This window comes from Crotalus tigris, unplaced genomic scaffold (assembly GCF_016545835.1).
Source record: "Crotalus tigris isolate CLP2741 ecotype Arizona unplaced genomic scaffold, ASM1654583v1 scf7180000018018.2415403412:4055106, whole genome shotgun sequence".
In the NCBI taxonomy this organism is placed as follows: Eukaryota; Metazoa; Chordata; class Lepidosauria; order Squamata; family Viperidae; genus Crotalus; species Crotalus tigris.
The window spans coordinates 4,000,935-4,024,693 of NW_024096780.1; the positions used below are offsets into that span (position 1 = coordinate 4,000,935).

General features: G+C 39.5%; 1 protein-coding gene across 7 annotated transcripts; it reads right to left on the reverse strand.

Annotated features, from left to right (window-relative positions):
- Nucleotides 1–209: 209 nt before the first annotated feature.
- Nucleotides 210–21,176, reverse strand: OTULINL (OTU deubiquitinase with linear linkage specificity like). Of its 7 annotated transcripts, none has more exons than XM_039346783.1 (9): nucleotides 21,032–21,176; nucleotides 12,741–12,902; nucleotides 8,041–8,197; nucleotides 6,276–6,307; nucleotides 6,079–6,170; nucleotides 3,857–4,006; nucleotides 2,963–3,091; nucleotides 1,842–2,114; nucleotides 210–506 (listed from the first exon to the last, which is right to left on the reverse strand). In XM_039346783.1, the coding sequence occupies exons 3-9, from the start codon at nucleotides 8,109–8,111 to the stop codon at nucleotides 327–329; spliced, it is 927 nt and encodes a 308-aa protein (XP_039202717.1). In that variant the 5' UTR covers nucleotides 8,112–8,197; nucleotides 12,741–12,902; nucleotides 21,032–21,176; the 3' UTR covers nucleotides 210–326. The 7 variants fall into 7 exon arrangements, with proteins under 7 accessions (XP_039202717.1, XP_039202713.1, XP_039202714.1 ...); XM_039346779.1 differs by having other exon boundaries at nucleotides 6,264–6,307; XM_039346780.1 differs by lacking the exon at nucleotides 21,032–21,176 and adding an exon at nucleotides 20,891–21,020 and having other exon boundaries at nucleotides 6,264–6,307.
- Nucleotides 21,177–23,759: the final 2,583 nt, after the last annotated feature.

The window sequence follows — 23,759 nt, forward strand, 5'->3', positions numbered from 1 at the left end:
ACTGGAGGTGAAGGAATTATTGTTAAAATTTGAGGCACTTTTGTCCTTAATAGAAATGTATCTTAACACAAACATACAATCTTGTGTTAATTAGCATTATAATATCCAGGTAGTGGGAACTTTATTTTGACATACATGATTTCATCATTTTATTCTCCAAAAAGAAAAAAAAATGGGAGTAGATTCAACTTAAAGATAGCCTGGCCAACAACTGTTTCATACATATTTTTATTTAGCAGAAATATTTCTTAAATACAGTATGCCATTCATCTGAACAAATTTCTTCAGAAGGGTTTGATGTGGAAATATTTGTCAGCCTGAAGAAGTCATATCTTAGCAACAGGAATGTGATAATGACGGTCATCTTCAGTTAGAAGGAGGACCTCGTGGCAATCTCTCTGATATTCATCTGTGTACGTTTCTAGGAAATCTTTGGTATTAATCTTACACAACCTATAAACTATTATTTTTATTTCAAGAGAATGCCCAAGGAGAAACAGATCAATCTGTGGAGGAGAAAAAATGAAACTCACAATCTATAGAAAAGACAAGTTATAACGTACAATCCATGTAAATTAATTCATAATTAAGATGGTTGATTTAGCTACTTTTTTTCTCATAAACTAGTGTATATATCTTAGCTTCTGATGCACATGAGCCCATAAAACATGTTGATTCAGGAAGGAAGTAATCCATTTCCCTCTGAACCATATCAAACCCCTCCCATTTCAAGCAATATATTCTTCAAACTAGATTGATAATAATTTGCACTAATTAAGACCTTTAAAAGCAATGAAAAATGTGACAAAATATACAAAATATACAAAATGTGACAAACAGAGAGACCTGAAAAAAAGGTAGGGCCAATCAAGTTAATATATTTGTGACATAACAGGTATTTTATTTCTAAAATTAATGGGAAAGGTGATCTCCACTTCCACAAAAACACAAACAGTGAACTAAATGTGGCAAAAGCTAAAAGCAGCATATTCCCATATAACACTTTTTATGAATGAAGGCAAATATATGTGTCCCAGGATAATGTTGCAGGATCCAATCTAGGTTAGCCACTAGGACCAAAGGTTTCATCTTCCAAGCTTTTGGACTCGTGCTGGAGCCCATCTTCAGGGAATTTCCCTCTACCAGAGTGCATGCTGTTTTCTGTGTGATATTTATATGGTGCCTGTTGTATGTGGCTTTTTAGATGCTGATTGGTCTGTGTTGAAGATTGGCTATTAAGTCATTGGCTGTCCAGCCCTTGCCTTATAAGTACTTGATAAGCTGGTGATAAATCAGCACTCCTGTTGATTGACAAGGGGCCTGTTTCCCAGGCTTCAGTCACTTGCCTGGCTGTTTTTGTGCCTGCTCAACCAACAATCTTAGTAGCTGCAAAACTGATTGTTCAAGTTCCCTGAAGATGGGCTCCAGCACAAGTCCGAAAGCTCAGAAGACAAAATCTCTGGACCTGGTGACCGACCCAGATTAGATCCTACAAATGTTTATGCTTTTATGAAACATAAAAAGTCACTGAGAATAAAAAAGCCTTTTTTGCCACTATTGCTAAAAAAGCCTTTCTCTGGTATAAAAAAAACAAAACTGGAGTATGATCAGAAGATGTAGTTTTTTTCCTTCTATATGAAAAATACAAGTTAAAAAAACCTTACAAAATAAGCAGAAACAGAAAACGGATCACTTATTAAGCCCTGTGATTTAAAAATATGGCACAAAATCTTAGTCTACTACTACTTTTCTTGCTCTGGACAGCATAGAAGTAAATCAATTTAAGCCTCCTAAGTTCTTTTTTTAATGCCAAAATTTATTAAATTTTGTTTGGCGTTTACCTGATCAAGACCTCTTCTGTCCCCTATTAAATTCAGATGATTCATCATGTAACTTAAAGGGTCCAAAGAAGTATCCCGTCTAAAAAGGTCACTAAAAAAGTTTGGAATGCATTCCTGGTTACTGGCCAAGCATTCATAAGCTTCTATTACTTGATAGAGCATGATGAATTTTATGGCCTCATAACACTTATGCTCCATGCTTCCACCGGTAAAAAGTGCATTGCAAAAATTCTGTCGTTGAGCTTGATCCTTAATACCACTGATTTCCATCCACTACAAAAGAGAATAGGATGAGAGAAAATTAGCTCTTCGGATCTATGTGAAATAGTTGTTTTATTTTGGCAAAAATATTTTTGGTATCGTATGTACTCACAGTAAAAATGGATCTGCATACAAGAGGTAGGCATTAATAGGTGGAGGCACTTGTAAGAACCAAGCTGGAGGAAAGAAGAAGGAGAAGGAGAAGACCCCTAGAACAGCTGAGTGAGGGCTGAGGAATTTGACTGATTATTTTGGGAAAGGGTGAAGACAAAAATGGAGAGAAAAAGAATGGAGTATGACATCCAGAAAGAGGAAATGAATGAACGGCTGGTATTTTAAACAAGAATAGTCCACCAGTTCATGGAGTGGCTCACAGGTATGAAGGATGCTATGTATAATGCAGTCAATTCATTAAATAATACATTTACCCAAAGGAATGTTCTTCAAGAGAGGCTACATATTAGTATGACAAAATTACACCTTTAAGCAGTTTTGAGGGGCTAAACCAAAAGTTTTTAACCTCACATAAGGTAAATATATTTGCAGATTATCAAAACCACAATGCTTTTCTGAGATACTAAAAGAAATGTTAACTCATGGTTACAGAAACATGCAAGAAATTGAGTATCTTGTAAAGCAAAATAATTTTAAAATACATTCTAAGGCATATTATCAAACTTTTTTTTTTTTAAAAAAAATAGCATTTAAAATGTTCCCTTCAATATTTATAGGCTTCCCCAACCATATACTGATTGGTCGACCTGAGTTTTAGTTAGCTACTTTATATTTTACTAACTAATAATAGTTATAACACCAGTAAACTTTAGATTTTAATTTATCCTTAATATCTGCCCACTTACCTGTCCTTTTAATGCTTCAATACATTTACGTAATTTTCCTAGTGTATTTGAACCTGTATATTGTTGTGATCCGAAGCTGTACTGTTGGATCCAATTACATCCTTGTGAATAAAGAAGTTTTTCAGGGAGCTGAAAAAGAAGAGCACAACTGATTCCTCAGTGGAAAAATTCAACAGGAAATTAGGATACCCTAAATTATCTACAGATAGTCCTCACAAATGACCACAATTGAGCCCGAACTTTTGGTCATAAGTGGTTGTAGTCGTAAGTTCACATGCAACTAGACTCAATTTTATGACCATTTTTATAAAGTCACCACAATCATTAAGCTAATCATGCGGTTATTAAGTTAATCACATGGTTATAAGTCTGAATCTAGCTTATCCAATGGGTGTTTTTTGCTAGAAAACAGCAAACATTGCAAAACACATTCAGGGGACCATGGGACATTGCAATTCATAATAAATGTGAGCCGGTTACTAAGCATCTGAAATTGGACCGTGTGATTGGTGGTGGTGCATCAGTCATAATTTCAAGGACAGGTCATAATTGTTTTTTGAGTCTGTTGTACTTGAATATTCATTAAGCAACCAGTCATAAGTTGAAGGCTACCTGTAGATAAAAGCTACAATACAAGTATAGGGATAACAGGTATAATTCACCTATGCCTTGTTATCCTGATGTTTCAAAAAAGAATATTTGCTTCCAAATAAAAGATACTTCTAGATTTCTGAAAAACTGGGAGGTAAGATACATTATTAAGTTCTGCTATATCTGAACTCAAAGTTCAAAAGTATATGAAAGTGATTCCACTTTTACAATTATACCTTTAAAAATCTAAACATTAAAAAAGTCTTTTTTTTTCTGTAGATCATCATTTATTTTGTGATTTACCTTTAGTATATCTGTGGCCTTAGTCCATGATGGAAGAGGGAGACCTTGGCTGAATATCTGGAATAGCACAGCTCTTAGTAAACAGTACTTATCTCCACTGACCTGTCTGATACATTTCACATGGTACCTCCATAATAATGTTTTGTAAGACTTTGAAAAAATAAAGAGGGTAGGTGGGACAAATGACTAGTCAGAGCAATAGTTTAATTGATTAATAGTAATTACATAATTAATTAGAGAACATAATTACTTGTAAAATGTAGGTCACTTGGCCACATGTGGTCCCCAGCAACCTTTTAGTGGCCTGCATAACCCCCTCCCGGATAGATGGGATCAAACTGTATTATCTTTTCTACAAACATAATTATTTTTTGGAGGGAACTGTATGTTGCCTCAAAATCCAGAATGGCAATCCAGAATGGCAAAATACCCCATCCATATACTACAGATACCAGTTACATAAAAAGGCTTCAAAAATTGAGCAACAAGCCAATTCAGAAAGGCAGCATTGCATTTTCAAAAATGAGGAAAAACAGCTCTGAACTAATACAATTTTAAATAATATTATTAAGTTTGTCCTAGGTAAAGGAATCCAAACTTTAACTGTCACTCCTGATTAGGCTGCATCCAAGCTCACCCCTATTAATATACTCTTGTTTTAATGTTAGCATCTGCTAATGATCCTAGGTATAAAAAGATTTATAGTGTAGCAAGCAGTCCTTTAATTAACAGCAGGAAAAAAAGTGTTTATCAATGTAGCATAATGTTTATCTTTCAAGCTGCAGTTAATATCATTTTAAAAATTACACAATTTTCACACCATGATACCAGCTCACAAAACAATTCCCCATTAATTCTCACAAGGTTAATATGCAGTAAGTTAGAATGAATTAAACGAAGTAGAAAACAAAACTGTGGAATGCCAACAGAAATGCAGTTAAAATGAGCCCTCTTTGGAAAAAAGAGGATAATTTCAATATTAATTCAGGGAGACCTCAGAACATCACTAAAAATAGAGCAAGTTTACTTAATTGTTCAAGAAGCTACCTCTACATTATTTCCCCCATTTTAGATCATTAAGCCCAAATTACTTCACAGGAAAGTTTATATCTACTATCTAACTATATATCTAACAAAATAATGGGCAAAAAATATGGGAGAAAAACAAAAAACATCCTCTTTCGTTTAAACAAAATTAGGGAACTTAGAAAACTGCTCTTTATTCTAAATATTATCATGATAATTTCTTTAAACCTGTCATTTTTTATTTATTTATATCCAATCTTTATTTCTTTACAAATAACCTGACGTAGCGAGCATTTCCAACACAACTTCCCCCCCAACAACCTTGTGAGGTGGGTTGGGTGAAAGAGTGTGACTGACCCAAAGTCACCCAGCTAACTTTTATGGCTAAGGCGGGATTTGAACTCACTGTCTCCTGCTTTCTAGCCTGGTGCCTTAACCACTAGACCAAATTGGCTCTCTTTATTTCATATGGTACAACTTCCCAAGTCTAAACTTAATTTTATAACTAAAGAAAAATATGATTATGAATTTTTGTAATGTCTTAGCTCGCAGCAATGTACATGAAATCATTCATTTTTATGTGCAATATGAAAATCCTGTGAATTACATTGAGCTGAGAGATGTTACGTGTCACATGCAAGCAACAGGATCCACGTGTGAAATGTTCAAGTTGATCACTTTAGTCTACCTACAGTACAAGAATCTCCCCAGACTGCTTGTCACTCTTGGGAACAAGTTCCATGGAACTCAGGTGTGTGTTTGTGTGTGTGCGTGTGTGTGTCAGTCCTAGGTCTTTTGCAGCTGCACAATGACTCATAGCTAACTCTCTGCTCGATCCCTCCTCCTTCCTGGCTGGTAGTTTCCCAACAGTACCTATGCCAGTCACCAAGCATGCTACATAATTAAATGGGACTCTCCTGTTCTAGTCCAGCACTCTAAACAGTACACAAGATGAATTAATATTTTTAATCAACAATGTTAAAACAGCATGTAAACATGTTACATTGTTCTCCCTATTTTGAAAATAGTTTTGAGGTTAACGTATAATTTCATTAGAGAAGACAAGTTTGGGTTATGCAATTCTCAGTTTGATATTTCTCTTCTTATATATTGAGATATCATTGTTGCCCCAACGGAGAAGACATTTTGATTGCCCAGTCATTGGAAAGAACGCCATTTTGTGCTTGGCAGCTCACCTCTCTCATTTGTTTTGCTTGCTCTGTTTCTCCTTTCCATTCTTTTGCACAAAAAGCGAGTAAATCAGTTTCGCCCCAAACACTTCGCTTATCTAAAAAAAATGTCAAGTATGACTTAATAAAATGAATATGCTTATATTACTAAAGGTTTTTTAGCACACACACACATGCAGACATAACAATACCACAAATTTTACTTGTGAATATTCTCTGTAGGTATCTGCTGCACCTGAAATCCAAGCAAAAGATCAGTCAGAGCATGTGAAGCAACCAAGTTTTCACACAATTTTATAACATTGGGAAAGCTAGCTAGAGGCTTGGGGATGACAGAAAAGTATTTATTTGTTCAACAAAAGGCTGGGCTCACAAAGTATAGCATGGTATAGTTTGCTTAATCAATTAACTGAATAAATCAATTTTTTTCCAGTTTCATATGACAGACTAAATCATAACCCAGGGTTTACAAACCAAACTGGCTAGGAGCATATGATGTACTGAACCAGTAGTTCTCAACCTTTTTAATGCCGCGACCCCAACCGGTCGTAAGTCAAGGACTGCCCAACCGGCCGTAAGTTGAGGACTTTCCCTGCCCGGGAGCGCCGCGCATGCGCAGTGCTGCCTCCTGCGCCGGCCAAGGCGTTGCTGGCAAGCAGCAGAGATGGCGCAGGCCTCCCACCGGCTGGGCCACCAGCTGGCCCAGCCCAAGGGAGGTAAGGCACCCGCCGGGCCCCATGCGCGCCAGCAACCCTCCCGGCGTCCACCGGCCTCCCACCTCCCACCCCTGGCCCTCTTTTACTTATATTTTTAGTAGTTGCGCAACAGGGAGGGATGGAAGCTTCCAGACAGCTCGCCTTCGCTGCAGACAACTTGCAGCACCGTTTGCAGAATGGGACTTTTGGCGGGCTCAGCAGGGCAGAGACAACCTGGACAATTTCTATTGGCTTTTGAAAGCCAATAGAATTAGACTCTATTCAAGAGAGTCTATTCTATTGGCTTTCAAAAGCCAATAGATTCTATTGGCTTTCAAACGCCAATAGAATAGAGTCTCTTGAATAGAGTCTATTCTATTGGCTTTTAAAAGCCAATAGAATAAGAGGGAGTAGCACAGCTAAGGAAAAGGGGTTAGAATGGCAGACTGCGTTTGGCGACCCCCGTGAAATAGTCGTTTGACCCCAAATGGGGTCCCGACCCACAGGTTGAGAATCACTGTACTAAACACTGTGGTAGCCTAGTAGTTAGAAAGCAGTATTGTAGGCTAACTCTGCTCACTGCCAGGAGTTCGATTCCTTCGATTCTGACCACCTCAAGGTTGACTCAGCCTTCCATTGCTTCAAGGTTGGTAAAATGAGGACTCAGATTGTTGGGGGCAATATGCTGACTCTGTAAACTGCTTAGAGAGGACTGTAAAGAACTATGGGGTGGTATATAAGTCTAAGTGTAATTGCTATTGCTAAACCACAGAGAAGCAAATCATCATGTGGCTTTCAAATTAAATGAGTTATCAAAATTCATTAACTGTGATAGGTAAAGACACTCTCCATATCCAGGAGCGGTATATTTTCCCTTCTTTTTGAGGAAAAGTTATGAGCACCAAGATTTCTACCATACCAAACTTTTACCAAAATTCTAAGTGGACTTAACTGAACCCCAAATTTTATAGAAGTGAACTTTAAAGGAAAAATGCTATGAAAGATACTTTTCCTCCTCCCCAGATTTTGTCAGTAACCACTAAGCATTACTGGCATCTTCAGAACAAAATGCTGAAAGAAAAAAAATCCAGGAGGCAATGGTGTGGAACTGCTAGAACCCCAAACAGGAAATACTCCACAATGAAACATTCTGTTATACGTCTGAGTATCTATTAAATATATTAGCATTGTAAGGCTCCAAAAACATTTGACTGGATACTATAAACAGTATTCTAGAGAAAATGAATTCTCAGGTTTCTCACTTAAAACTGACCTTTTCAGGAGATAAGCTAGGTATGCACACAGTTGCCTACAAAACCAAAGAGCAGTAGCAAAAACTGTCATAGTTAACCCAAATTCTTCCTATGCTGCTTGTAACAGGGAATAGGAGTGGCAGTCAGTTCTGCTTCAAGACTGTACTTCATTTTAGCCTAGAACAGAGAAAGGATTAAGTTTCATGAAATTTACATACCAGCAAATGAAACTTTTTTTTAAAAAAGATACAAGATCTGTCCTCTTTAAATAATATAAAAATATGCCTCAGACATCCATTTTGGGCAATGACTGAATTCCCAAAATATGCTTCTGTATACAGATAGCCTAAAAGCATTAAAGCTGCTGTGTCTTTCTCCTGGATTGCAGCTGTTTTAAAGTGCTCAAGATCCACTCTAAAACATTGCAGAGATCATTTAAAAACACAACATCTGAAACTTTGACAAAGTATGGCTGTGTTCATGCCAACTGTATATTATTGCCATGGCTATACAAACCCAACTACTGGCTGTATTTGCAATGAGAAGTCCAGTGTCACATGCAAAAGTAGTACTCTGGTCAGGTTGTTAGCAAAAATGACTTAGGTGTGACCCAAGTATGCCCAGACCTCATAAAGGCATCAAGGCAGGAAGATCATTTTATTATGATTTATTCAGAATGTTCTGATTAAAAAGGATTCCTCTCATAAAAAGAGAGAATTCTGAGACCGAGCTTTCAGTCCTTTTTATAGTTAGCACTTCAAAGGAAATTACAAGAGAAAAGTTGATTGGACGGAACAAAAATAACCCTTCCTTTGCATAGAAAATCAGTTACGTGGAGTTGAACATATTACATGTGACCACACATATACCCATTGAAATGAAGCCAGAGGAAAGCAGGGACGTAAAATTTAAAATGTTGATGCGGAAAAAAGTCATAAGGCTGTTTGAAGATCACAGAGAGACAAACCAAATACCAATTAGCACTAACAAGCTTTCTCTTATCAGAAGACAAACTCCAGAGATCCCATCCTATCCTGACCTGGGGAACAAAGACAGTTTTTTATCTTGATATTTAGGAATGTTAAAAGTTATCTTTTAAAAAGAGATAAAAATGAGTCAAATCAAAATACAAAATAACTACATTAGTTAGCAAGTACAATACTACAAAGTCCATCTTTAGTGGCCCTCAAAGTTGATACCCAATCTAATCTCAGAATTCTTAAAAATAAGGGGAAATTATTATTTTTTGTTTTGGGACTCCTATGTCATACTAACCCAGAAAGAAGGTGCAGCCTGAAGCTAGATTTCCTTTTTAATTGGTAGTACGGAGAAAGAAGAACTAGAAACATTTTGTTGTTGTTGTTAATTGCAAAGTCGTGTCCGACTCATCGCGACCCCATGGACAATGTTCCTCCAGGTCTTCCTGTCCTCTACCATCTTCTGGAGTCCATTTAAGTTCACACCTACTGCTTCAGTGACTCCATCCAGCCATCTCATTCTCTGTTGTCCCCTTCTTCTATTGCCCTCAATCTTTCCCAGCATTAGGCCCTTCTCCAGTGAGTCCTTCCTTCTCATTAGGTGGCCAAAGTACTTGAGTTTCAACTTCAGGATCTGGCCTTCTAAAGAGCAGTCGGGGTTGATCTCTTCTAGGACTGACCGGTTTGAACGCCTTGCAGTCCAAGGGACTCGCAGGAGTCTTCTCCAGCACCATAGTTCAAAGGCCTCAATTCTTTGGCGCTCAGCCTTTCTTATGGTCCAACTTTCACAGCCATACATTGCAACTGGGAAAACCATGGCCTGGACTATACGCACTTTTGTTGGCAGGGTGATGTCTCTGCTTTTTAGTATGCTGTCTAGATTTGCCATAGCTTTCCTCCCCAGGAGCAAGCGTCTTTTAATTTCTTGGCTGCAGTCCCCATCTGAGGTGATCTTGGAGCCCAGAAAAATAAAATCTGTCACTACCTCCATTTCTTCCCCATCTATTTGCCAGGAATTGAGAGGGCCGGATGCCATGATTTTGGTTTTCTTAATGTTGAGTTTCAAGCCAACTTTTGCACTCTCCTTCTTCACCCGCATCAAGAGGCTCTTTAGTTCCTCTTCACTTTCTGCCATTAGAGTGGTATCATCTGCATATCTTAGGTTGTTGATATTTCTCCCGGCAATCTTAATTCCAACTTTTGATTCATCTAGCCCTGCCTTTCTCATGATGTGCTCTGCATATAAGTTAAATAGGCAGGGCGACAGTATACAGCCTTGCTGGACTCCTTTTCCAATTTTGAACCAATCAGTGGTTCCATGTTCGGTTCTCACTGTTGCTTCTTGACCGGCATATAGGTTTCTCAAGAGACAAATGAGATGGTCTGGTACTCCCATCTCTTTAAGAACTTGCCACAATTTGTTGTGATCCACACAATCAAAGGCTTTTGCATAATCAATGAAGCAGATAGATTTTTTCTGGAACTCCCTAGCTTTCTCCATGATCCAGCGTATGTTGGCAATTTGATCTCTAGTTCCTCTGCCTCTTCGAAATCCTGCCTGTACTTCTGGTAGTTCTCGATCCACATACTGCTGGAGTCTAGCTTGTAGGATTTTAAGCATAACTTTACTAGCATGTGAAATGAGTGCAATGGTGCGATAGTTTGAACATTCTTTGGCATTGCCTTTCTTTGGAATTGGAATGTAAACTGACCTTTTCCAATCCTGTGGCCACTGTTGAGTTTTCCAAATTTGCTGGCAAATTGAGTGTAGCACTTTTACTGCATCGTCTTTTAAGATTTTGAATAGCTCAGCTGGAATACTGTCACCTCCACTAGCTTTGTTGTTGCTCAGATTTTCTAAGGCCCATTTCACTTCACATTCTAGGATGTCTGGTTCGAGGTCAGTGACCATCTCATTGTGGTTATCTGGGATGTTAAGCTCATTCTTGTATAGTTCTTCTGTGTAGTTTTGCCATCTCTTCTTAATCTCTTCTGCCTCTGTTAGGTCTCTGCCATTTTGGTCCTTTATCATGCCCATCTTTGCATGAAACGTTCCCTTCATATCTCCAATTTTCTTGAAGAGATCTCTGGTCCTCCCTATTCTGTTGTTTTCTTCTATTTCTTTGCACTGTTCATTTAAGAAGGCATTCTTATCTCTTCTAGCTACTCTCTGGAATTCTGCATTCAATTGGGTGTATCTTTCTCTTTCTCCTTTGCCTTTCGCTTCCCTTCTTTCCTCAGCTATTTGCAAAGCTTCCTCAGACAGCCATTTTGCTTTCTTGCATTTCTTTTTCTTTGGGATGGTTTTAGTTGCTACCTCTTGTACAATGTTGCGAACTTCCATCCATAGTTCTTCAGGCACTCTGTCTATCAGATCTAATTCCTTAAATCTATTTGTCACCTCTACTGTATATTCATCAGGAATATGATTTAGTTCATACCTGAGTGGCCTAGTGCTTTTCCCTACTTTTTTCAATTTAAGCCTAAATTTTGCAATGAGAAGCTCATGATCTGAGCCACAGTCAGCTCCTGATCTTGTTTTTACTGACTGTATAGAGCTTCTCCATCTTTAGCTGCAGAGCACATAGTCAATCTGATTTCTATGTTGACCGTCTGGTGATGTCCACGTGTAGAGCCGTCTCTTGGGTTGTTGAAAAAGAGTGTTTGTTATATTCTCTTGACAAAATTCTATTAGCCTGTGCCCTGCTTCATTTTGTACTCCAAGGCCAAACTTGCCTGTTATTCCGGTTATCTTTTGGCTTCCTACCTTAGCATTCCAATCCCCCATGATGATAAGGACATCATTTTTTGGTGTTAATTCTATAAGGTGCTGTAGGGCTTCATAGAACTGGTCAATTTCATCCTCTTCAGCACCAGTGGTTGGGGCATAGATTTGGACTATTGTGATATTGAATGGTTTGCCTTGGATTCGAATTGAGATCATTCTGTCATTTTGGGGATTGTATCCCAGTATTGCTTTCCCTATTCTTTTATTGACTATGAAGGCTACTCCATTTCTTCTGAGGGATTCTTGCCCACAGTAGTATACCTGATGGTCATCTGAGTTAAATTCACCCATTCCTGTCCATTTTAGTTCGCTGATTCCTAAGATGTCGATGTTCAGTCTTGTCATCTCTTTTTTGACTACGTCTAGCTTGCCTTGATTCATGGATCTTACATTCCAGGTTCCTATGGAGAAAAAATCTTTACAGCATCGGACTTTCCTTTCACCACCAGATATATCCACAGCTGAGCGTCCTTTCGGCTTTGGCCCAGTTGCTTCATTCTTTCTGGCGCTACTAGTACTAGCCCTCTGCTCTTCCCCAGTAGCATATTGGACACCTTCCGACCTGAGGGGCTCATCTTCCAGCGTCATATCTTTTTGCCCTTTAGTACTGTCCATGGGGTTTTCATGGCAAAGATACTGGAGTGGTTTGCCATTTCCTTCTCCAGTGGATCACATTTTGTCAGAACTCTCTGTTATAACCTGTCCGTCTTGGGTGGCCCTACATGGCATAGCTTATAGATTCATTGAGTTACGCAAGCCCCTTTGCCATAACAAGGCAGTAATCCATAAAGGGGAGAAACATTTTAAAATAGGGCTATTCTCAAATGGGAAATGAGAGGAGGAAGGAAAGCTAAGTCTTCCCCTTCCATGGCTCCAACACTCATCTGGCCACTACACATTTGTTTTCTCTTTATTTTTTCAATGTAAAAGAACACAAAATACAAGAAATGATAACCTATTAGCCATTGTGGATGAGGTTTGTTGAAAGATGGTACTTCTTATGCAATTGGGGTAGCCCTCAGTTCCCGTGGCAATCTGGCACTGTATCCCCACTCATTTGTGCTTCTCTTTAGACTGTGTCCGCCGTGTTGTGTAACCCTCTCCCAGAGTATCCTTCCTAGAAAGAATACAACATCAGGTATATATATCATGGTAGCCTGGATGACATATCCATATATGAGTAAAATAAGGCAATCAGGTAAACTTCAGATTTTTTTTAAGCATTAAGCATGTAAAATTTAAGTTTTTTTTTTAAAAAATGTGACAATTCAGATAATTGAGGGAAAATGAAAAATGAGCATGATAAAATGGTGAATACTGAGTAGGACAGCTTCTAAATAAGTAGTCACATTACATCCCTGTGAAGAGTATTTAATTTCCCTCTAGTATCAGAAGTTGTATGGAAGGGAAAAGTGAAAGAAACAAAGGCATAGATAAAGAAAGGAAAGACTATGTAGACCACCTTACACTTCTGAACAAAAGGTGGAATATAAATTTAATAAATAAGCTGGCCAACACTTGGTAAGCCAGGAAAGAAAATTGCAATCAATCTATAGTAAAAATAATCCTGATTCCGGCCATCCAGAAAAAGGATTTAGCTTCAGCTGAACCTTCCTCAAATATGATGGAGCATTTAGATCAGGGGTCCCCAACCCCCGGTCCGTGGCCTGGTACTGGACCGCGGCATGCCAACAATTGGTCCGCACAAACAAGCAAAGCCCCATCCGTGGGATGCAGGCAGCACACAAAACCATGCTCTCTCCAGTCCATGGAAAAATCTTTCTCCACAGAACCGGTCCCTGGTGCCCAAAAGGTTGAGGACCTCTGATTTAAATCATGTTTTTATTCTAACTTTCCATCATATGGAGTGGGGCATTTAAAGGGTGGGCAATTGCTTAGTTTACTCTTTTACCACTTATGCATTACCTAACATCAATACAGTTCATTACTTTTTTTGGGTGTTCTTTTATTCTCTTTGACCACATAAAGTGGATTATCTCAGGTATCAAGTTTTATGTTTGCCAATGATTGGGTGGAAACCCAGGAAGTTGCAGAAATCAGCAAGATCTACACTTAGTGATGGACAGCTGGAATCAAGGGTCAGCCACAGTTAGAGCTATGAACAGCCAGAAAAAAAGCAAAATGTTTTGACAACAATTATTTTTTCTAAGAACAATATACAATTGTGATAAGTAATGCAAGATAAAAAACATGTTTGAAATTATTACATGTTTGATTTGCCTAAGACATTCAGTTAACAAGAAGGAATGTGATAATAAGAAATGTCATGACATATGCAGCCGAGGTCAAGGTTAAAAACAAAACTTTCTTTCAAATTGTTATTACAAAGCAAGGCAGATGATTCTAAAAGGGGCCTTACTTTTATGTAGAAAATACCAGATCATAACTTTTGGAATTCTTTCAAACCCCCTAATAGGAGAATCTATTCTGGGAGAGGATTGCAAGAATGCTATTGGCAACGTTCCTGTATTTTCTAATGAATATTGCAACCTCTACATAAATCTGGCTAATTTTTGAACATGAAAAATTTGCTGGATTTTTCCATGCATTCTGCATTCCTTCTGTGAGCTCACAGACAGGTCATCAATAATTACTGAATATCTTTCCTTATCTCTTTAATATAAAAGTCAATTTATCGATAGTCTTAATTACTAAACTATGTCCCCTCTAGGCATGCCAGAACTACTCTCTCATGATATATATCCCCTGAAGCTGAAACCTTTGTTACATTAATGAATAGCAAATGAGAGGCTTACACTTGAATGTAGGACAAGAATTCACAAATTGCATGTCTCCATAAACTGCAACATTCTCAAGGACATTAATTCCAGATGGATTTATATAACTCTCCCCTTCACAGAGGGATGCATGTTCAAACTGTTAGAATAACAATCAACTTGACTGGTTATCACAATTCTCAGTATCCTGCATTACAAAATGTTCTCTTTCCTGGCACAGAGGAATAGATTCCTTCCTAAATCCCTAGCTGTATTCCTTACAACTTGTAAGACAATTATTTGTCAATGGTCCAGTGTGTATATACTGTACATGCTTACCTTCAATCATTGTAATCTTATATAAGAACTTGTTAAGGCACTCTAGTGTTCTTTATTCTTTTTAGCAGTGCATCAGTGACTCACTTCAATGTGCTAACTTCAATAAAATTATTCTTGGATCCTCTTTAATTATTGGTATTTTTTCCCACTGCAGTTGGCAGACCAAATGTGGCCTCATTCTATTCTATTTTTTGGAAAATTAACTTAACAAACTGAAAGAGTCCTGATCCCTTTTAAATAATTTCTTTCTAATTCTGTGTTGGAATTAGAAAGCAAAAAGACATCCAGGTCTGAACACAGAACCATATAGTTGGGTAGCCACCAAGTCCACTGCTAAATGCATTTTTCCTGACAGATGAGTTTAGTCCCTGTTGGAATGTCTATGGAGATTCTCAGTCATTCAGGTCATAGTTGTTGCAAAGATGAGGCAGCTGGACTTTCTTGTTTTTCTTTGAAGACATTTCACTTCTCATCCAAGAAGCTTTTTCAGCTTTGACTGGATGGTGGGGAATGGAAGATTTATACTCCTTGCAGACACCTGGTCATTTACATTCATTTAGAGAGTCATTGAGGCTACCTATGTTGTCAGGGTCACCTGAGCAGTGCAAATGAGTGTGGAGCCTTCTTGGAAATGTTGAAAGGACTGTGTTGTAGACTGGTGATAGATGATGTTGTATTCCCTACCTCCCCACTGAGAGAGGGCTGTTCAATTTTGACATAGATGCCTCTTTGACCCTTCTTTCAAACCAGCAATCCTCTCTGTCCAAAATGTGCATTTTGCTGTCTTCAAAAGAGCGGCCTTTGTCTTTTAAATACAGATTGACTGCTGAATCTTGTCCTGATAAGTTTGTTCTCCTATGTTGTGCCATGCGTTTATGAAATGGTTGTTTTGTTTCCCCAATGTATACATCTGCACATAGTACTGCATATACCACATTGCTCAGTTTGTGTCTGGGTGTTTTATCCTTGGGGTGGACAAGTTTCTGCCTTAGTGTTTTCTTGGGTTTGAAGTGTGCACGTATGTTGTATTGGCTGAAGACCCTCCTGAGTTTTTCCAATATTCCTGCAACATATGGAATAACTATGTTGCTTCATTTGTTGTTTTCTTCTTTGTCTGTTATGGAGTAGCTCCTGCTGGGTCTTTTTTGCGATTTGATGAAGGCCCACTTGGGATAGCCACAAGTTCTGAGGGCTTCCTTGATGTGGTTTTGTTCTTTTTCTTTCCCCTCTTTGCTGGTAGGTAGGCCTTCAGCTCAGTTGTATAGGGTTTTGATAACTCCTGTGTTATGCTCCAGTGGGTGGTGAGAATCAAAATGTAAATATTGATCTCTGTGTGTGGGTTTTCATAAGAGTGTTTGCATAGACTGGAGAAGAGCTCACCATGAGCAACAGAGAAAGGGACTTCATTTCATTGGATTAACCTAATTGCCTACATGTTTAACGGCATGCAAATCTTACAGCTAAGAATCTAAGTCGGGAAAAGGCAAAGGCAAAATTCTGTCTATAAACTGAACACAGCAAGGAAGAAACAACTACCCAGAAATATGGAACCCTAGAGGAGGAATAATGGCAGCATGTCACTGGGAGAACAAAACTGAAAAAACTATCCCTGCCAGTGGAGCTTAACACTCAACTACATACCCTCCCCTCTGGAAGAAGACATGCAGACATCTGAAGAAGAGTCTTCATCAAGAAGAAGAGGCTTCTGTTCCAGTGACGGAAAGAAAAGTAGCTTAGACTGTCAGAGAAGGAGTCCGCTGGGTGCCCCAAAGAAGAAAAACAATGTGATGGTGGTGATTGGTCACTCACTTCTCAGAGGTACAGAATCAGCAATCTGCAGACTAGTACAAGCTATCAAGTTGTCTCTCAGGTGCAAACATAAAAAGCATGATACAGAGGCTTACACTTGAGTATAAGACAAAAAGAAATGGGTGGAAGCTCATCTAACATGGAAATAAGGAGGAATTTCTGCACAGTAAAAGTATTAAGCATGGAACAGCTTGCTTCCTGGAGTTAAGGATGCTCTGTTGCTGCAGATTTTCAGCCATTTGTTCAAGGGTATTAGGACTTCTGCCTTAGGCAAGGGATTGGAATAGAAGCACTCCAAGGTCCCTTTCAACCCTACAGGTTTGATTCATGGATCCAATCTGGGTTGGTCACCAGGACCAGAGAATTAATCTTCTGAACTTTCGGATTCGCGCTGGAGCCCATCCTCAGGGAACTTCTCTCTCCCAGAATGTTTTTAACTTAACATTATGTGCTGCATTTTGGAGGGGTAGAGAATAGGTTTTGAACGTCTATCAGATCCTATCATATTCTGCTCAGTCTTCTCTTGCTAGCACTAAACATTCCCAACTCTGTTCATTTCTATTCCTAGGATTCAGTTTTAAACCCTGATTATCTTTTTTCTGTTGCTGCTTTGTCTGATTCTGTATACAATACTCAAGGTATGGTCTGACCAACAAAAATAAAGATGAACTACTATTTCTTAGAATTTGGAAACTACATTTCTGTTCATGCAGCCAAAATTGCATTTATCTTTTCTACATTCCTATCACATGAGATATCTCCCATTCTATTTCTGTGCATTTGATTTTGTTCCACAAACGGCGTTTTTTCATTTTCTGTTCATTTTCTGTTACTTTATACATTACTCTATCAAACAATATATAAATTATTATAGAATATTATCTATTTCATGTGTCATGTCAACTGCAAATACAATAAATATTTCCTTTACCTCTCCATACAAGTAATTAATAAACATATTTAAGATATGGAGTCCATGATTGAATGTGATGGACACTTTTGAATATGTCACTCCAGTTTGATATCGTACTTTTGATCAACACACTATCTGGGAAAAGATTTTCAGCCAATGATTATCTGCTTTATTGCAATTTCATCCACCCACTTAGCTTGAGATATATCTCAGTGACAAAGGGAACTGAAAAAGAATTGTACATGAACCTGGACTTTGGATTCAGAATTTCAGCAACACAGGGCAGAACCAACAACAGCTGATTTCATTTCTTTGTGTTTGCATGCCACACCCATACCAAGTGTGGTTTTGTTAAAAACTGCACAGCTATTTCAAATTTGCAACTCAACATCCATAGGCCTCAAAGCTGCTCTTTTGCTTCACAATTTTAATCTTAATATTTTCTTGATGGAAAACACTTCCTTTCTCAACAACACATGAGTACTAATGCCAAGAGATAATTATATCTGAAAAATGCTGTAAAGCTTCTTTCTTACAAAACATTAGGAAAAGAACAGAATTAAGGCAAAACGTTGAAGAAATCTTTTGAATTTTCATATGGAAGAACTACAGCTTAGTGGCCATATAATCATGGTTGCATATAAATGGTTCCATTTTAATCCTCAGCACTTGCAGCTAAATTACCCAAATAGCTGTATGGGTTCTTAGGAATCTGTTCTGCTGCCAGAAAAGAGAGTATTAGCCTACACAAGGCTTCTTTGCACATTAATTCAGAATTCTCAAACATGGATGGATTCTCATGTAAATGGCATCAGCCAACAGGCTTGCAGGGATTTTAAGTTTTGCAGAAAAGCAAATATTTCAAGCAACCAAGCCTAAAGAGGAAGGGGGCAGTTGACCCTGGAGACTGAATATGTCCAATGTGTCCAATGAATAGGCACAATGGCCACTGGACTAAATACGACCAAAGGACTGTTGAGAAGGGAGAAAGGAAAGAAGAGAAATCAAGGCAAGGATGAATGTCAAAAAGTATCCAGAAAGAATGTACAGTTCACTGGTGATTGGAAAAGGAGTATAGCACCTTGCAATTTTGTGTTAGAAAGTAGCCTCATGTTCTAAATCTATCCTGTTCCGAAAAAATCCATCTCAAGTATCTTGCTATAAAAGCGAGGTCAGGACTTTACATTCTTTTGCTTGAACTCAACACATCTTCCACTCTCCTAAGCTAAAGGAAAAGCTCTCCCCCTTGTATATTAATTTAAAAAAAACATTTCAAACCATTTTGCACTGATGAATTTTTGAACTGTGAGTTTCCCTCTGTAGTGGAATGGAAGCAACAGAATTTCATTTATTTTTTTTTAAAAAACAGGGCTCTGTTCTGGGCCCAGTGCTCATCAACATCTTCATCAATGATTTGGATAAGGGGATGGATAGGGAACTCATCAAATTTGCAGATGACACCAAGCTGGCAGGAATAGCCAACACTCCAGAAGATAGGCTTAAGATACAGAAGGATCTTGACAGACTTGAACATTGGGCGCTATCTAACAAAATGAAATTCAATGGTGAAAAAAGTAAGGTTCTACATTTAGGCAAGAAAAAAAAATATACAGGTATAGTTTAGGAGGTACCTTGCTCAATAGTAGTAACTGTGAGAGGTATCTCGGAGTCCTAGTGGACAATCACTTAAATATGAACCAGCAGTGTGCTGCAGCTGCCAAAAAAGCCAACACTGTGCTGGGCTGCATTAACAGAAGGATAGAATCAAGATGACATGAAGTGTTAATACCACTTTACAATGCCTTGGTAAGGTCATACTTGGAATACTGCATCCAGTTTTGGTCACCACGATGTAAAAAAGATGTTGAGACTCTAGAAAGAGTACAGAGAAGAGCAACCAATAATGATTAGGGGACCGGAGGCTAAAACATATAAGGAACAGTTGCTGAAATTGGATATGACTCTAGTTTAATGGATGAGGGGTGACATGATAGCAGTGTTCCAACATCTTAGTGGTCGCCACAAAGAAGGGGGAGTCAAACTATTCTCCAAAGCACCTGAAGGCAAGACAAGAAGCAACGGATGGAAACTAACCAAAGAGAGAAGCAATCTAGAACTAAGGAGAAATTTCCTTACAGTTAGAACAATTAATCAGTGGAACAACTTGTGAATGCTGCAACACTGGAAGTTTTTAAGGAGAGACTGGACAGCCATTTGTCTAAAATGGTATAGAGTTTCCTGCCTGAGCAAGGGGTTGGACTAGATAACCTCCAAGGTCCATTCCAACTTTATTATTATTGTTGTTGTTGTTGTTAAAATGTGCCAGGGCTCACAGAAAAAAATGACAATGAAGGTTATCTTAACAAGCCCAACACTACTTATGCTATCTTGCTATCTCTCTCTCTCTCTCTCTCTCTCTCACTCACTCACACACACACACACATACACACAAACCAGATTCCTTATGAATCTGAAATGACTGGGAAAAAAAACATTTTTTAAAAACTATCATAGCTGATGCTCATGAAAGAGATTTCTCTTACCAGCAGAAATAAAACTCCTACACCGCATGTATACCCTTCCCTTGCCCAGTCTGTTCCCATGGCTGTTGGCTATTCCTGTTGGGAACCTTGGGGTTTTTTCCTTGTGGGAGTCTGTTCTAAACCAAAAAGATAACCTTCCTGCTGCAGGTAGCCAAATTTGTACCCTGCAGAAGGATACATTAGTTGGTAGGTTCAGATGGGGCAGGCAACCACCCACTGGTGGAACTGAGGGGTGCAAAGGGTGAGGCATTGTCATATACATTAGCAGCGTTGGTATTTTTCTCCTTCTTGGGTTTGGGGAGAGTTTATCGATTTTGTTGTTTCGCACATATGGACCTTATCGCGGCACTCAATCATGAAGCCCCGACCACAGACTTTCAGCTTGCTCTGCAAAGCCAAGGCAGTCGACTTCCTCTCCTCCTCTCTCTAACCCTGAGCTCTCAACCACGGTTTGAGACTCTGAAAGCTCATTTTTCCGGGCTTCGGAACAAGGCGATTTGAGAAGTCAGCAAAGCCCGAAGCAATCCCCTCCCGCCAAGCCCATAGACAGGTGCAGGGCGCCAAAGGCGCAACCTGCGTATCGGGCGATAGCTAAAGAAAGACATAGGTTGGAAGAGCCGACCCTCCACAGGTGACCGAGCGGTGCAGGTCATTTAACTGCAGCCTTGCCCACGTGAACTCGGGGCGCGAAGCAGGTAGGAAAAGGGGACGAAGGGGCAGAGCCCCGACTCCACTACGCCGTCCCTCCCGCCCGCTTTCCTACCGGCGAGCCGTCCAAAGGGCGCCAAGCGAAGAGCGCTGCGCTGGAGTGACTTCACCTGGCGCCTGGACCGCGCTTTTTTTCCCGTCTGGCTTGGCCTGCGGAGGGCCGGGAGAAGGCTGCAGACGAAGGGCCGGTGCTTACCGCTCCACGGCTGAGCCTGTTTCCTGGCCTGAGGCGCTTTTCACCTACTGCTGCTACGCGGGCGGCGGCCGAGGCGCGTTGGCGAGGCTGGGGAAGGCGAAGGCGGCAGGCGGTGCCTCGGCCCCTCTGGCTGACGGACCGCGCCAGCGGCCACGCCTCCCTCGCATGTCCCCGGGAGAGCGGGCGGGCCGCTCGGAAAGCGAAGCGGCCTGCTTTTCTTTTTTGAAAAACAGAAGTGATGCTACCAACGTAGCTCAGGGTTGAAATGAGGGGGTCCTTGCTCTCTGAGCTTGCTTGTTTTGTGGCAGACATTTAGTTACCCAAACTAGGTAATACCATCAGTGCTACCGGTAGTAAGGAGTGCTGCTTGCTGTCAGTTTATATTCTGGTGTCTTCCCTGTCTGGGGTGGGGGGTTGGGGGCGGTCTTAGGGATTCTTTGGTTGGGCTGTTTACTAATGGCTCTGTGGCAGTTTGTTAATTGGAGCGTTGCTTACTTGCTTACCTTCAGATCAACAAGGAATCAATACCCCAATCAAGAAACTGCCAAAACAAGCCAACTCAGAGGGCACCAAGGACCCCTCAGAAGTGATGTTCTCCAGAGCCCCATCTGAAAGGATGGAAATTGCTCTGGGTGAATTCCTTTATAATTTTTATGAAGTTAGAAAACACCCTATTGTATACTGAATCCAGATTTTAAAACGCATTTCCAAATACAGGTAGTCCTTGACTTAACAACAGTTCGATCAGTGACTGTGGGAAGTTACACCGGCACTGAAAAAAAGTGACTTATGACCATTTTCCACACTTATGACTGCGGCAGCATCCCCATGGTCACATGATTTACATTCGGCTGCTGGACAACTGGTTCACATTTATGACGGTTGCAGTGTCCCCGGGGGTTGTGTGACCACCTTTTGTGACCTTCTGACAAGCAAACTCAATGGGGAAGCCTGATTCGCTTGACAACTGTGTTACTAATTTAACAAGGCAGTGATTTGCTTAACAGATGTGGCAAGAAAAATCGTAAAATGGGACAAAGCTCAGTTAACAAGTTTCTCATTTAGCAACATCAATTCTGGGCTCAGTTGTGGTCATAAGTCAAGGACTACCTGTACAAAGAAACAGCGGAGAAAACAAGTGCAAAATAAACTGTCTCGCAGTACTTGCTCAGATTTTTCAGTTGTGCAAGTAAGCATATGAGAGAGCAGAGAGGACAGGCAGAATGAACCTCCTCAGAAAAGCTTACTTTAGCTCAATAAAGCTTGGCAAATAAGCATCTCAGTGAGTACCTAGTGGTGATCTGAAGACATCTGAACAGGGTTTGCAATTCCACCAGGACGAGTCCTTCGAAATGGGCAGAATTTTGTGGATCCCCTTCCCCACCAAGTACTTTTAGCCAGTAACTCGCTATAAGCAATGCAAAAAATGATGAAGAATGCCCTCCACTCAAAGTATGCTTTGTCATTGAATACTTATTATTGTGTGTGCATGCCTTCAAGACATATTGATTCTTGGGGACTACCTGGACAAGTCCCTGAAGTTTTCTTAGCAAGGTTTCTTCAGAAGGACATCAAAAAGTGGAGGGCAAGAACTGAGATGTCGATTAACTCACATCTTTTTAAAACATTGCTCTGAGTTGCTTTGCATTATCTACTGCTGTGCTTTGCATTACATCTTCTAAAGTACACGTGACATGCAAGCACACATAATGAATCACTAATACTAATCCTTCCGAAGTAGGCTAAACTCAGAAATGAGGGTTAGGAATGTCACTCACTCTACAATACGCATAAATGCAACTACAGGTAGTCCTTGATTTACAACCATTCATATAATAACCATTTGAAGTTACAACAGCACTGAAAAAAATGGCTTATGACCGTTTTTTACATTTACAACTGTTGCAGCATCCCTGTGGTTCATGTGATCAAAACTCAGATGCTTGGCAACTGATTCATATTTATGATGGCTGCAGTGTCCCCGGCGGTCACGTGATCTCATTTTATGAACTTCTGACAGGCAAAGTCAATGGGGAAGCCAGATTCACTTAAGAACCGTGTTAATAATTTAAGAACTGTAGTGATTCACTTAACAACTGTGGCAAGAAAAGTCATAAAATGGGACAAAACTCACTTAAGAAATATCTCGCTTAGCAATAGAAAATTTGGGCTCAGTTGTAGTTGTAAGCCGAGGACCACCTATACTCTTCTACCAGCATAAAAATTTGGAGCTTCCCTAGGAGGTTAGTGTGCTGGATTTATGGGAAATGCATCTGTCAATGGCTATTAAATTATGAAGAAAAATGACACCAGACAAAGGACATTTAATCTTATTTAAGATACTTGTGCATTTTTGAGAAATGTTAGGAGTGACACGGCTGAAACAATGCTAGATTGCACAGATTTTCATTGAATTCAGCAAGATATTTCTCCCCGGCACCAACAGTTACAAGCCTATTGATCTTTTCCATGATATGAGTATCCATTAACATCTGTCCTCATAGCTGAATTTTGAATCTGGCCATTGTTATATTTCCACAGACCCCTTGCCTTTAATTTGTCATTGCCAGACTCAGTAGTAGATCTCTGATTATTTTGCTATAATTATTGCCCAGGTTAGTAAAATTTAGACAATCTTATACAGTGTCCTCAGGAAATGTTAATGTATTAGAACTGCTATACAGGAAGTCCTTGACTTATGACCACAATTGAACTATGCAATTTCAGT